General features: G+C 42.2%; 1 protein-coding gene across 1 annotated transcript in view; it reads left to right on the top strand.

The window, feature by feature from the left end:
- DNAH5 (dynein axonemal heavy chain 5) overlaps positions 1–15,715 on the top strand; it is a 317,085-nt gene that overhangs the window by 285,611 nt on the left and 15,759 nt on the right. The window contains exons 72-76 of the mRNA XM_043489075.1: positions 4,095–4,314; positions 6,107–6,312; positions 7,688–7,891; positions 10,407–10,622; positions 13,211–13,423. Coding sequence (XP_043345010.1) covers positions 4,095–4,314; positions 6,107–6,312; positions 7,688–7,891; positions 10,407–10,622; positions 13,211–13,423 — 1,059 coding nt within the window. The remainder of the gene's footprint in view (positions 1–4,094; positions 4,315–6,106; positions 6,313–7,687; positions 7,892–10,406; positions 10,623–13,210; positions 13,424–15,715) is intronic.

Below are 15,715 nucleotides of genomic sequence, written 5' to 3'. Positions count from 1 at the left end.
CTCCAAAACACTTGTGTGTTTACTCTGGTCTAATCTTAGGTGTCCAGATGGATCCAGTTTTATAATAGTGTGACGCTGGGAGGGATTGGGGGCAGGAGGAGAAGGGGACGACAGAGGATGAGATGGCTGGATGGCATCACCGACTCGATTGGGCATGAGTTTGAGTAAACTCCAGGAGTTTGTGATGGACAGGGAGGCCTGGCATGCTGTGATTCATGGGGTCGCAAAGAGTCGGACACGACTGAGCGACTGAACTGAACTGAACTGAACACTTGGGTCTCCACCTCGAAGAGCCACAGGCTCCTCCCAGCCGCATGAAGTCTCCCTGGTATCCGCACAGTCGTTTATAAAAGGCATTTAGAAGGTCCTTCTATCTGTACCATCCTTTCTGTCACTTCGCAGGTTTAATGAAAAGGGGAGAAAAACCCCACCATCAACACACAATAAGACTCTAAAGGGTGTACATTTTGGCAGGTCAATTTGTAGTCAGTCCCTGGACCTTAACCTCAATTTCCAAATATAAAATATATAAATGGACTTCCCTGGTTGCTCAGGTGGTACAGAATCTGCCTGCAATGTAGAAGACCTGGGTTCAATCCCTGGGTTGGGAAGATCCCCTGGAGGAGGGCATGGCAACCCACTCCAGTATTCTTGCCTGGAGAATCCCATGGACAAAGAAGCCTGGCGGGCTACAGTCCGTGGGGTGGCAAAGAGTCAGACATGGCTGAGTGACTAAGCGCAGCCTTCTCTTGGGTTCCTGACTCTGCTGTGGGCTCCCTCCACCCCTGCTTCCCTCTGCCTGCACCCTTCGGCCAACTACAGGGTGGCAGAACCACTTGCCTCTTATTCCTACTGGAGAACATGCCGTTGTGGTGTAGATGCTTTTCCAGCCTATTTTGGAGCAGACTCCATGCCTCCTTCACTAAGCCTGAGCTCTCCCCTCAATATCTCAAGACCCCTCTGTGCCCCCCAGGGAACACCCCCCCCCCATTTCAGACAGAACTGGCTGTCTCCCCCCAGCCATCAGACATGAGGTCCACCAATGAAACCACCGGGGTCTAGGTCCCAGCTGCTGACTCTAGAACCTTCCCACTGTGCTGCATCCTGGTTCCTTCCCCCAGTCTAGAACTGAGTCTGTTGGGTTCTAGAATCTCTATATTTGCCTCTTCCATCAAGCCATGCCCTGCCCCCAGCTTTGGTGAAAGGGAGGGGCCTCTCTTGTGCTCTGTGCTGGCTGCTCTGCTTAGTTTGCAGTTGGGAGGGCAGAAAGCACATGGCTTAAATGTATTTTAGTTCAGTTCAGTTGCTTAGTTGTGTCCGACTCTTTGCAACCCCATGGACTGCAGCATGCTTGGCCTCCCTGTCCCATCACCAACTCCCGGAGCTTGCTCAAACTCATGTCCATTGAGTCGGTGATGCCATCCAACCATCTCATCCTCTGTCATCCCCTTCTCCTCCCTCCTTCAATCTTTCCAGCATCAGGGTCTTTTCCAGTGATTCATTTCTTTGCATCAGGTGGTCAAAGTATTGGAGTTTCAGCTTTAGCATCAGTCCTTCCAATGAATATTCAGGAGTGATTTCCTTTGATTGACTGGTTTGATCTCCTTGTAGTCCAAGGGACTCTCAAGAGTCTTCAACACCACAGTTCAAAAGCATCAATTCTTTGGTGCTCAGCTTTCTTTATGGTCCAACTCTCACATCCATACATGACTACTGGAAAAACCATAGCTTTGACTAGATGGAACTTTGTTGGCAAAGTAATGTCTCTGCTCTTTAATATGCTGTCTAGGTTGGTCATAGCTTTTTTTCCTAGGAGCACATGTCTTTTAATTTCATGGCTGCAGTCACCATCTGCAGTGATTTTGAAGCCCAAGAAAATGAAGTCTCTTACTGTATCCATTGCTTCCCCATCTATTTGCCGTGAATTTGTGTGGTAGTTTGAACATTCTTTGGCATTGCCTTTGTTTGGGATTAGAATGAAAACTGACCTTTTCTAGTCCTGTGGCCACTGCTGAGTTTTCCAAATTTGCTGACATGTTGAGTGCAGCACTTTCACAGCATCATCTTCTAGGATTTGAAATAGCTCAGCTGGAATTCCATCACCTCCACTAGCTTTGTTCGTAGTGGTGCTTCCTAAGGCCCACTTGACTTTGCATTCCAGTATGTCTGGCTCTAGGTGAGTAATCACACCATGATTATCTGGGTCATGAAGATCTTTTTTGTACAGTTCTTCTGTGTATTCTTGCCACCTCTTCTTATATCTTCTGCTTCTGTTATTTCCATATAATTTCTGTCCTTTATTGAGCCCATCTTTGCATGAAATGTTCCCTTGGTATCTCGGATTTTCTTGAGATGAAAAATAATCCATGATTCAGAATCCCAGGTCTAGTCCTGGACTCTCCTTCCTCTTGGCCTCCCTGACCCCCAACCTTGCCTTCTTCCCTCTGCTAGTACTGTACTTAGAAAACAAAGACACTAACATTCACAGGACACTTATTTAACATGAATTTAAAATAAATAATGATTTAACTTAAATAATTATAATTTCAGGAAGCTAAATTAGAATTTAAATGGAATATTTTTAGCCTTCAATTTATCTGTGTTTTCTGTTTAGTAATTTAATTTCTAGTCAAATTGAAAAGATTTTTACTATTATGAGCATGTTTAAAACTTGTCAGAGACAGTAGTGTTTTATGCCAGAATGAACCAACTATTCCAGAATAGTAAAATGAAAGATCTGCTCAGTAAGAAGAACACAGAACATTAATACAGAAAGCAGTGAGGCCAAAGAAGCAAACTTGGCTAAGGGATTCCTTTTCCATGGATGAGGTTGAATCATCAAAATTCTCACCTAAGAAACTTAGATCAGGAGTCACTTGTATTCTGAATGAAAGAGCATCTGAAGCCTTTTTGTTATTATGTTTCACATTTAAGTCTCCTTTTTTTGAATTGTGAACAGTATCAATTAAATTTTCATAGGACAAAATTAGTGAAGTGAAGTTGCTCAGTCTTGTCCTACTCTTTGTGCCCTCATGGACTGTAGCCCACAGAATTTTCCAGGCAAGAGTACTGGAGTGGGTTGCCATTTCCTTCTCCAGGGGATCTGCCTGACCCAGGGATCAAACCCAGGTCTCCCGCATTGCAGGTAGAGGCTTTACCTCTGAGCCACCATAGTTATTTATTCATTATATACTTCTGAAGAAAATTTAAGGGGATATGTGACATTCCAAAAGGATCAGTTTTACATGTAACTTGATTGAGATTTTACATCTAGTACTTATTTATCTTTTGCAAAGAAAAATATCTCAGGTTACACCAATCAAATCCAAATGATCCAAAATTACAGTCGAGAAAATAAATCAAGATTATGATCTGGCTATTGTAGATGATTTTAGAAAAATTATTCTATGGATTATATATTGAAATAATTATCACTGGTGCTTCTCTGGTGGCTCAGTGGTAAAGAATCTGCCTTGCAATGCAGGAGACCTGCGTTTGGTCTCTGGGTTGGGAAGATCTCCTGGAGAAGGTAAAGGCAACCCACTCCAATATTCTTGCCTGGAGAATCCCATGGACAGTTCATAGGGTCGCAAAAGAGTCAGATATGACTTAGCAACTAAAATGACAAATTATTGCATGACCTAAATTTTTGCCTGTGTTGCCTTGTACAAAGAATCTTCTTATGCACATAGAATAGTGTGTATCAGAGATATGACTTATTATCTTCTAAGACTCTTGTTAGAATAGTCTGATTCCCCAGAGAAGGTGCTTACACATTCTAGAGGTTATAAACCCTGTTGCCAGTGTTCTAGGAACTCTCTTTTTGTGCTTCACTTTGCTGATTTTCATGACTCCAACCATTGAGTCATGCATGCTAGTAATGGCATCCCATCAGACACACTTGTGGAACAAGAAAAAATTAACTTATCTCAGTTAAATCTGATCCTATTCTTAGATTTGATCTAGATTAATTTATAGGGGTTACTGTGTTTTCCTGTTAAGTTTTAATTACTTAATTTCTGAAGAAGGTACTAATTTGAATCTCTGGGTGAAACATAAAATGGACTAATTTCCATTTCCTGTTGCTGACTTAGGGAGGATGGGCCCTTCTGCAGAACTGCCATCTGGGACTGGATTTCATGGATGAGCTAATGGATATAATTATAGAAACCGAGCTTGTACATGACTCTTTCCGCCTGTGGATGACAACCGAGGTTCACAAGCAGTTTCCCATCACCCTCCTTCAGATGTCCATCAAATTTGCCAATGAGCCCCCCCAGGGCCTCCGGGCAGGACTGAAAAGAACATATGGTGGTGAGTCGAGGAATCCTTCCAAGTTTATGGAAGTTCTTATGCTTACATTGTTTTCTTTAAAGACATTATGGAAAAGGAATTAGATAAGTTTAGTTATAGCAAGTGGTGCTATGATTTAACATGATGGTGAGGGCATAGCCACCTCTGTCCTGCTGCACGTGAAGTATCCTTGGCCATGTCAGGGTCTCAGATCTTTGGATTCCATCTTATGTTTTTCCTGTTTCCCCAGTATCACTCTCCTTTGGCCTATGCTATTCAGTTTCCCACTTGATTCAGTGATAAAGAATCCTCCTGCCAATGCAGGAGACACGGGCTTGATGCCTGGGTTGGAAAGATACCAGGAGAAAGAAAAGGCAACCCACTCCAGTATTCTTGCCTGGGAAATCCCACTAACAGAGGAGCATGGTGGGCTCCAGTCCATGCACTCGCAAAGAGTCCGACACAACTTAGCAACTAAACAACCACAGCCTTCTCTGCCTGACAGCTGCCCTTTTATGTTACATCTAAACTGGATAATGTTGCTGTTTATGGTCTTCATGCTCCATACCTAAAGTAGGGCAGTAGCCTCTTCCAAGACAAGAAGCTGAATTAAAATTATGGCCTCTGCCTTTATCTCATGAATAAGGATGTCGGGATGTGAGCGAAGTTAGAAATCTGACCACAGCAACTGAATCAGACCCAAACGCCCCTCCTGCCCCAATGGAGCCAAGATTATTCCCAATACATTTGCCCCCTCTGTGTTATAGCTTCCTGTCTGAGGCTCATGGTCACAGAAAAAGCGTGAGCTTGGAGTTAAAAATCCTGCTTCTGGTCCTTCCTTTCTCATGGGTGCTCATCACTCAAACAACCTGTGTTTCAGTTTTCTCATATCTAAAATGGAGATAATAAAATGATAAATTTAAATTGTAATAGTGTATTTAGTAAAAATCATCAACATAGTTATTACATATAAATTTGAAAAATCTACAAAGAGATATTTTTGGAGTTGCTAACAAGGCTCACATTGTTGCCAATAGAGTAGATGTGGAATGATGACGTCTGTAAAAGCAGTTTGCTAGTGAAAACATTTATAATCGTATGTGTGACAAATATATATCTGTGTAATAATCATGACTACAATTTGGAGAATACACTCAGGTTGCAAAGGGCTTCTTTTAAATTTTATTATTTTTTATTATTCTTTTTAATTGAAGTGTAGTTGCTGAACAACGTAAATTACAAGTGTGCAATATAGTGATTCATAATTTCTAAAGGTTATGTTCTATTTATAGTTATTATAAAATACTGGCTGTATTCCCCATATTATACAATATCTCCTTCTTGCTTATTTTATATCTAATGGTTTGTGCTACTCAATAGCAATGGGCTACTGTATACAGTATTCTAATTAATATTAAATTGTTAATAGAGTATATAGAAGTATTTGCAACCTGTGTACATGCCCTTCATAGTAATAATAATAATGTCTATTATTAATGGTCATTGTAGTAATAGTAGCAGTATTTTATTTTGCCACCATTTTTATCCCCACTTTTTTCTGGTTATGTTGGTAAGAACTTTATCCATGTGAGTGAGACCCTACTCCCCTCAAATCTCTGTACGTATTTTCCAGAGAAATGTCCTCTGGGGACCCAAAAGTTAAATTACAACTGCCATATGACTATGATAAAGATGGTTCAAGATAAGTGAATTTTAACATCAGGAATTTAAAGCAATGATTAATAACTTGTAGAAGTGGTAGAAAATAAAGAAGTTTGAGAGATGAGACGGTTTTTCCCCACTGGCCTCACAGGGGTGAGCCAGGACCTGCTGGACGTGAGTGCCGTGGCCCAGTGGAAGCCCATGTTGTATGCCGTGGCTTTCCTGCACTCCACGGTCCAGGAGAGGCGCAAATTCGGGCCCCTGGGTTGGAACATCCCCTATGAGTTTAACCAAGCCGATTTTAATGCCACAGTGCAGTTCGTCCAGAACCACCTAGATGACATGGATCTCAAAAAGGTACTTTGTGCACACTGCTTTCTGCCTTGGGTGATTTGGGGCTTGAATCCTTGAGCTAACACGACCCTCCCCACCCCCTCCCGCCGCCCCCACCAGCCTTGGGTGAAATCCTGTAACAGCGATGGTTTTCCGTGCTGGCAAAGTCATCCTCTTTAAGTCGTAGCAACTTGGGTCACACTAACCTCTTAATTTCAGGGAAAAAATGAACACATTTTAATTATCTTTTTGTTTCTCCAAGGCAAGTTGACATTACAAGTAAGACAACCTAACAGGATCTATTGGAGGGAGGGAGCAATGGATGAAGAAGCTTGTTTTTTAAAATCCTAAAACCCCCAAAATTTAGAGTCTAGATGACTTTTTAAAAATTGAAATATAATTGGTTTAAAATGTTGTGTTAGTTTCTGCTGTACAATGGAGTGAATCAGCCATGTACATAAATATATCCCCTCTCTCTTACACCTTTCCCCCACACCACCCCCATCCTACCCCTTGTGCTATACACCAGCTTCCCACTCGCTCTCTATTTTATATGTGGCAGTGTATGTATGAGGCTTCCCTTGTGGCTCAGATGATAAAGAGTCCGCCTGCAGTGCAGGAGATCTGGGTTCAATCCCTGGGTCGGGAAGATCCCCTGGAGGAGGGCATGGCAATCCACTCCAGTACTCTTGCCTGGAGAATCCCCATGGACAGAGAAGCCTGGTGGGCTACAGTCCATGGGGTAGCATAGAGTTGGAGACGGCTGAGTGACTAACACACAGTGGACATATGTCAATCCCAATTTCCCAATTTTCCCACCCTTCCGTTCCCCCACTATGTCCACATGCCCATTCTTTATGCCTGTGTCCCTACTCCTGCCTTGGAAATAGGTTCATCTGTACCATTTTTCTAGAGGCCGCATATATGTGTTAACATATGATATCTGTTTTTCTGACTTACCTCACTCTGTAAGACAGACTCTAGATCCACTTACATCTCTACAGATGACCCTATTTTGTTCCTTTTAGTGGCTGAGTAATATTCCATTGTACATACATACCACTTCTTTATCCACATACTCTTGAATGTGTGCTTTTTAAGGAACAGCCTCAATATTCTAAAAAAATAAGCATTTTTTTCCTATTGAAATCAAAGTCAAGAAGTACATGAATGCAAGAGACTCTGTTTCAAATCATGAACAGGAGCTTTGAGTTCCCCTCATGTTTGTCTATTTAATTTTCTTTCTGCACTTTTTAGTTACTGAGGAGTGAATGAATGAGTGCATGAGCAGATGACATGGATGACAGTGATGACGATGCATACATGGGTGTTACTTGGCAGGGAAAATGGGGGTGAGACAGTAATCAGTTCTGCACCTTCCTTCTGTAACTTTTCCCAGGGTGTCTCTTGGACCACTGTCCGCTACATGATAGGAGAGATTCAGTATGGAGGCAGAGTCACCGATGACTATGACAAGAGACTGTTGAACACCCTTGCTAAGGTTTGGTTCAGTGAAAATATGTTTGGACCAGATTTCAGCTTTTACCAAGGCTACAATATTCCAAAATGCAACACAGTGGATAACTATCTTCAGTATATCCAGGTTGGTCATCTTCAGAATTTTATGCATAGAGCAAATATCTATAGACAGGTGACTTTTTTGTTGTTATTTATTTATACTTCACACTTCTTTGAAAAGAAATTTTAATGGTGATACATACTGAACGTGGAAGGTTCTGAGCGCCAGAGATGTTGTCTTCATATGTTTATATTCTTCTAATGACTAAACTGTTTATATTTGTTCTGAGTGTATGTTTTGTGTTGGTTCTCTCCTTCCCTTTTTTCTCTCTCTCTTTTTGTCAACACAAACTCAGTTCTCTGACCAGGGACAAGAAGAATTCATGCCCCCCCTGCAGTGGAATCTCGGAGTCTTAACCACTGGACCTCTAGGGAAGTCCCACTTTCCTTCTCTTTTAATGCCCCAGTGAGGAATTTTCTTTGGAGAGATGATAGATTGGGGAGATTTAGATCCAGGGAACCTACACAAATGCCCTTTTGTGTAGGGCATTATACTCAATGCCCTATACTCAATCTTGTTTTGTGTTTCAAAGCATTTACCTTATTCCATGACATCTGGTTCTTAATTCTGACCTGATGGACAGCATATGAGTATTCTCAGAAACACACTCTGTATAAGAGGCTCCTCTAAGACTCAGTTTCTCAGCTTTGGCACCATTGACATTTCGAGCTGAATACATTTTTGTAGGGGCGGGGGACAGTCCTGTGTAGAATGGTTGACATCACCCTTGTCCTCTACCCACTAAATGTCAGTTTCACTTCCTACCCCATTATAACAACCTTAAATGTCTCCAGACTGCCAAATATCCCTGGGGGGAACATCACTTCCAACTTTAAAGTCTGGCTCCGAGAAGGAATAAGGTTTTGACAGGAAATCTGGGGGAAAACTTGATTTGTGCTTTCAAGTAACTACATTTTCTGTCTCTGTACCTGGAATTCATTAGATCATTATTTAGCGATCTCTTTTGCCTCTAAGATTTATCTCAGGGTGAACCAACTAAAGCAAAACAGCCCCAAAGAGCTAAATTTATCAGTATATTTAGAGGTTCTGTGATATATATGTGCAATGAGTTTACCATATATCATCAGCCATACACTTTTATTAATTCAAATCTACAAATATATTTGTCTTAACTGTATTATATGTGCCTTTAAATCATTTGCAGTGAAGAGGAGAAGTGCATACGAAGGTGTAAATTTAGGTATGCCTGCACATATATTTATTTATACACGTCTCATTTTATAGGAATTGGAGTTAGCTCATAAGAAGGCATTAAGCAAAAAGGAATAAAATAATAGACTAGAAGGGAGGGAAACCATGAATAAAGTTAAGTATGCAGTTCTCCCATAGAAGTATATGTCAAATTGTAGGTAAATTTTCTTTTGTTCAAGTAGCTGGGGTAGTATTTATCTGCTAGTTCTGCTGTTCTGCTTCTTAAGGGCTTCCTGGATAGCTCAGCTGGCATAGAATCCGCCTGCAATGCAGGAGACCCTGGTTAGATTCCTGGGTCGGGAAGATCCCCTGGAGAAGATAGGCTACCCACTCCAGTATTCTTAGGCTTCCTGGGTGGCTCAGCTGGTAAAGAATCCACCTGCAATGGGGGTAGACCTGGGTTCGATCCTTGGGTTGGAAAGATCCCCTGGAGAAGGAATGGCCACCCACTGCAGTATTTTGGCCTGGAGAATTCCATGGACTGTAAAGTCGGACATGACTGAGAGGCTTTCACTTTCTGCTTCTTAATGTCTCTCGCTGTATGTTTTTCTAACTTTGTTGCTCTTTTAATATTTCTCACTTTCCCTAGTCTCTCTTCTCCTTGGGAGAGTACATTCCCCACCTCTGGTTTTATCGGGCCATAATTGCTAAAACTGTAATTTTTAGTGATGATTAGTTATACACCATTTATTTAAACAACTGGTTTGAATTAGATGGGACCATTGAGAAACAAAATACCATTCCATAGTTCCCTTTCTATTTTATAAATATATTATAAAATAAGATAGTGTCTCTGAATCAATTTGCTTAAAGTGCAGACATTAAAGAACCATGGGCTTATTATGTTAATTTTCTTTTCGGGACGACTTTTGATTCTATTAAAAAAATATATATTCATTTATTTACTCGGCCGCATTGGGTCTTAGTTTTGGCTCGCAAGATCTTTGTTGCCGCATTCAGAGTCTTCCGTTGCAGTGTCTGCTCTCAGTAGCTGTGGCACACGGTCTTAGTAGTTGTGGCTCATGGGCTTAGTTGCCCCGAGGTGTGTGGGATCTCAGTTCTCTGACCAGGGATTGAGCCCGCATCCCCTGCATTGGAAGGCAGATTCTTAACTACTGGACTACCAGGGGAGTCCCGCTTTTGATTCTTTCCTAGAGAAATTATTGAGATGGTTCAGTTCAGTTCAGTCGCTCAGTCGTAGCCTGCTGCAAATAAGACATATCATGTAAATGCTTATCCTAATAAAATCCTGTCGTTTGCTAAGACGTGTGATTTAACTGGGGCTTGTGTCAGCAGTCTGAGCTCACTGTGGCTATTTATTGTTCAGAGCTTGCCCACCTACGACAGTCCCGAGGTGTTCGGGCTGCACCCCAACGCCGACATCACCTACCAGAGCAAGCTGGCCAAGGACGTGCTGGACACCATCCTGGGCATCCAGCCCAAGGACAGCTCTGGCGGAGGGGATGAGACCAGGGAGGCCGTGGTGGCCCGGCTGGCTGATGACATGCTGGAGAAGCTGCCCCCGGACTATGGTCCTTTTGAAGTGAGTTGATGGCATCCTGACAAACAGCTGTGGATGTGGAGGGTGGTTGGGTGCGGGGGCGGTGAGGAAGCAGTGTTGTGCTCAGTCATTCGGTTGTGTCTGACTCTGCGACCCCATGGACTGTAGCCCACCAGGCTCCTCTGTCCATAGGAGTTCTCCAGGAAAGAATGCTGGAGTTGGTTGCTATTTCCTTCTCCAGGGCATCTTCCTAACCCAGGGACGGAGCCCACATATTTGCATCTCCTGCTTTGGCAGGTGGATTCTTTACCACTGTGCCACCTGGGAAGTTTGAGGAAGAAGGGAGGAGGGCAAAAATAATTTTTCTGAAATTAAAGAAATTATTTAAAGACTTCACTTCTTGAAGAAGCAGTAAAAGAAGTATTTGAACCTATTGACGTAATCATTTCAAAATATAAATACTAAGTCTGATGAGAGAGTTAATCTTCATAGTTAAATTATAAGTGTGTATCGATGGGTTAGGATTGCTTTTCTATAACGTCTCCTGGAGGCACCTCATAATGTCATTTGTTCAAAGGAAAATAATGTATTCTTAGAGTAAAGTGTCAATTATTTTACAAAAATAATTCAGGCCTTCTTAATTTCAGGGAGTCTATAGTTATATCATTAACTCTGCAGCTTCTTTGTCACATGGGTTTTGTAAATTGATTTATCTTTTTTTTTAAATTAATGTATTTTATTTGACTGTGCTGGGTCTTAGCTGTGGCATGCAAGATGTGACAGCTAGTTCCCTGACCTGGGCCCCCTGTGTTGGAAGGGTGGAGTCTTAGCCACTGGACCACCAGGGAAGTCCCCCCAATTTGTCCTTTTAATATCAAGTAACTTCTAAGCAAAATTATGACAATTATGTTAATTTTTTTGGACATTTTAGCATGTATTGTGAAAAGCTTTACCCTGATAACATGTTTAAATCTTTGCTAAAAGCAAAAGTAAGTGGCTTACTTTCCTTGTAGTCTTAAGAGATTACTTGGACTAACTTTGTGACATTTCTGTCATAGGACCACCAAGTTTCTTTATATATTGCCCTTTCCACTTGGTTTTCAGAAGGAATTCTGCATTTTGTTTCTTTAGCATCCTATTGTTTTCCATGAAGCAGGCCATTTCGGCTGCGAATTTTTCACCATAGACTGAACTCAAAGAACTCTCACCAAGGGAATCATTTCCTGTGGAAGAAACTCTGATCACTTGCTTGGAGAAAATCAATACTGTTACCAGCTTTCATAAGCGCCTTTCATTATAGTATCAGGAAAGCAGTCATTCATGTCTAGCAGTGGCTGAAATATTTATAAAGCAACGAAAGTGCCTAAAATATATTAAGTGAAGTGGTCGTCACACAGTCGTGTCCGACTCTTTGCGACCCCATGGACCGTAGCCCGCCAGGCTTCTCTGTCCACGGGATTCTCCAGGCAAGAATACTGGAGTGGGTTACCATTTCCTTTCATAAATAAACATGGTGGTATGTATGGAGTTTAGAAGAGTCATCTTCCTTTTGCTGAATTTGCTTAAGATAGAACAATTCAGCCTGGCATGATATCTGATCCACAAAAGACTCTGAATAAATACTTGCAAGACAGAAATGAATGGGTGAGTGGATGGATAGATGCTTTGATGGAAAAAATAAAAAGCTTTAAAAACAGAAATCTAGTTTTTTGAGACAGCCTTCAGAATTGTTGGGCTCCCTGGTGGCTCAGAGGTTAAAGTGTCTGCCTGCAATGTGGGAGACCTGGGTTCGATCCCTGGGTTGGGAAGATCCCCTGGAGAAAGAAATGACAACCCATATATTCTTCTGTGAATTAATGGCTGCCTGTCTTCTCTCACCTGGGATGAAAAATCAGCTGGTCCTCTAACAGATATTTCTTTTATTTCTTCTCTGTTTTCTGACAGTTAAAAACAAGCTTACTATTTATGGAATTGTAAAATTTAGGGCCCTTTCAGAAGCCCTAGAGTACCATGTATATAATATAACATTGTGTGTATGCTCAGTCCTGTCTAAGTCTTTATGAGCCCATGGACTGTAGCCCGTCAGGCTCCTTGGCAAGAATACCGGAGAGAGTTCCCATTTCCCTCTCCAGGGGATCTTCTTGACCCAGGGATCAAACCTGCATCTCTTGTTTGGCGGTGAATTCTTTACCACTGAGCCACCAGGGAAAGTGAAAAGTAAAAGTGTTAGTTGCTCAATAGTGTTCGACTCTGCAAGCCCATGGACTGTATGGGTCCTGGGCTCCTCTGGACACCAGGCTTCTCTATCTAAGGAATTCTCCAGGCAAGAATTCTGGAGTGGGTAACCATTTCCTTCTCCAGGAGATCTTCCCAACCCAAGTCTCCTACATTACAGGCAGGTTCTTTACCATCTGAGCCACTAGGCTCCTCCATCCATGGAATTCTCCAGGCAACAGTACTGGAGTGGCTTGCCATTTCCTTCTCCAGGGGATCTTCCTGATCCAGGGATCAAACCCGGGTCTCCTGCATTGCGGGCAGATGCCTTACCGTCTGAGCCACCAGGGAAACCCCCATATAGAACTATTAGTAGCTGTCAAATAATTTTTCATGTGCTAATGTCTCCATGGCAGGTGAAGGAGAGGCTGCAAAAGATGGGGCCATTCCAGCCAATGAACATTTTCCTCAGACAGGAGATAGACAGGATGCAGAGGGTACTCACCCTGGTCCGAAGCACCCTGACCGAGCTGAAACTTGCCATTGATGGCACCATCATCATGAGTGAAAATCTACGAGATGCTCTGAACTGCATGTTTGATGCCAGGATTCCCACTCGTTGGAAGAAAGTATGTTTAAGTCAGTTCTTATCCTGCCTAATCACTTTATTGTTGTGAATACTTGTAATTGGCAAGTGAAAGCATGTACAGATAATGTGCTTAAGAGTGTTCTTTTGCTTAGGGACTAATCCTCTTAAAGCCCTGTATTTTTACATTGTAGGTAGGGAAAATGATTTAACGTCTCCCACATCTCAGGTTCTCTGCCAGGCAATTTGTATGCACTGTTTCATGTAAATCTTACAATTTATTACCCATATTTTACAGATGAGGAACTTAGGTCAGGGGAGATTAAATGGTTTCCCAGATCACACACCTTAGAAATCCAAGAATCAGAATTTAAACCCAAACTCATGGACTTCAAAGCTTGTAAGGTTAGTTTTATAGAAGGGGATGTTCCTAGACACACACACATATGTCAAAAGTCACTCCAAGGAGAAATCTTCTTCCTTGCTTTTTCTGTAAATATGTGGGTATATATCTCTCAAGGTAACAAGATAATAATTTAACAGTATTCTTACTGATTGCATGTTATTAATTGTGCTAAACGAGAGATATGGGCTTTTTATAAAATTTTTATGCAAATATAGTTGATTTAATACAACGCTGGGTTAATTTCTGCTGTATAGCAAGGTGACTGTTATATATGTATATTCTGTTTTGTATTTTTCCCATTGTGGCTTATCACAGGATGTTGAATCTAATTCCCTGTGCTGTACGGTTGCACCCTGTTGTTTATCCACTTTACATATAATAGTTTGCATCTGCTAATCTCAAACTCCCCATCCTTCCCTCCCCCACCTCCTTCCTTGGTAATCACATTTCTTTCCTCTATGTCTGTGAGTCTCTTTTTCTCTTTCTGACTTCATTTAGTGTGATAATCTCTAGGTCCATCTGTGTTGCTGTACATGGCGTTATTTCATTCTCCTTACTTTATTATCATTTTTGAAGCTTTTAATTTGTATTGGAGAATAGCCAGTTAACAGTGTGGTGGTAGTTTCAGGTGACCAGCAAAGGGACTCAGGCTTGCAAATACATGTATCCATCCTCCCCCAAACTCCCCTCCCACCCAGGCTGAGTGATATTCTGTGGTGTATGGAATATTATATATCTGTGTGTATATATACGGTAAGATGGGGGTTTTTAAAAAATTTCTCTGCCATTGTGGTTTGCCACAGGATGTCGGACCCTGTTGTTTACCCATTCTGTATATAACAGTATGGGAAATAGATGAGGTTTGAAGAGGTGTTTTTCTACTTGGAGAAGTAAAATGAGAACCTGAGTGTCCTTGTAGAGGAGTTGGCTGATCGTGGGGCCAAGGGTGTGTGGGAGGACTCGGGAGACAGGAGGGTGGGGTTATCCAGGGTGGGCAACTTACAGAGATGAGATTGGGTCCTGGGGTGACTGGAACTTTTGGAGGTCGGTCAGGTAAATGAGATGGTGGGGCAGGGTGGAGTTAGGACTGATAATCTCTCAGGAGAGACTCCTTTAGTGATGAGCCTCTGATCCCTCACCCAGGGCTTTGGCAGATTCCAAGGCAGTGGGACAGAAAGCAGTATATGGTAACTAGGGAGTGCTCGCCTACTATCTTCTCATCTTATTTGATTAACCACCATCCCATCCATCCCTCTAGACACACAACTTAGAAACTCAGAATTAGCTTTGACCAGGTTCCTTTCTCTCCTCCCCTGCAAAAAATTCATTGCGGAGGCCAGAGAGTTTTCTGTATGCATTGACTCTCCTCTTGCTAGTGACCTACCTGGTCCCTGACCATTGTGGGCTCATTCCCCACTAGACCAGCTGACCCAGCTTGGTCAGCACCTGCAGTTCTGGAACAGGGATCCTTGCCAGAAGACACACCCTAGTTAATGGGTCCCTGTGCCTTCAGATCAAATGTTGTATAAACACATATCTTTCAGTTAACACACCTATAAAGAGATAGAATGAGTTACCTCATTTTAAACATTGCTGTTTAGTCGCTAAGTCGGGTCTAACTCTTAGAGACCCCATGGACTGCAGCATGCCAAGCTTCCCTGTCCTTCACCGTCTCTCGGAGTGTGCCCACACTTATTATGTCCATTGAGTTGGCGATTCCATCCAACTATCTTGTTCTCTGTCATCCCTGTCTCCTCCTGCCCTCAGTCTTTCCCAGCATCAAGGTCTTTTCCAATGAGTCACCTCTTTGCATCAGGTGGCTAGCATCAGTCCTTCCAATGAATATTCAGGGTTGATTTCCTTTAGGATTGACGGGTTTGATCTCCTTGCTGTCCAAGGGACTCTAAGAACCTCTTTTAAAAAAATTTT

This window comes from Cervus canadensis, chromosome 16, assembly GCF_019320065.1.
Source record: "Cervus canadensis isolate Bull #8, Minnesota chromosome 16, ASM1932006v1, whole genome shotgun sequence".
In the NCBI taxonomy this organism is placed as follows: domain Eukaryota; kingdom Metazoa; phylum Chordata; class Mammalia; order Artiodactyla; family Cervidae; genus Cervus; species Cervus canadensis.
Note: the sequence above shows the minus strand (reverse complement) of the source record. Positions and strands in the feature narration are given on the sequence as shown.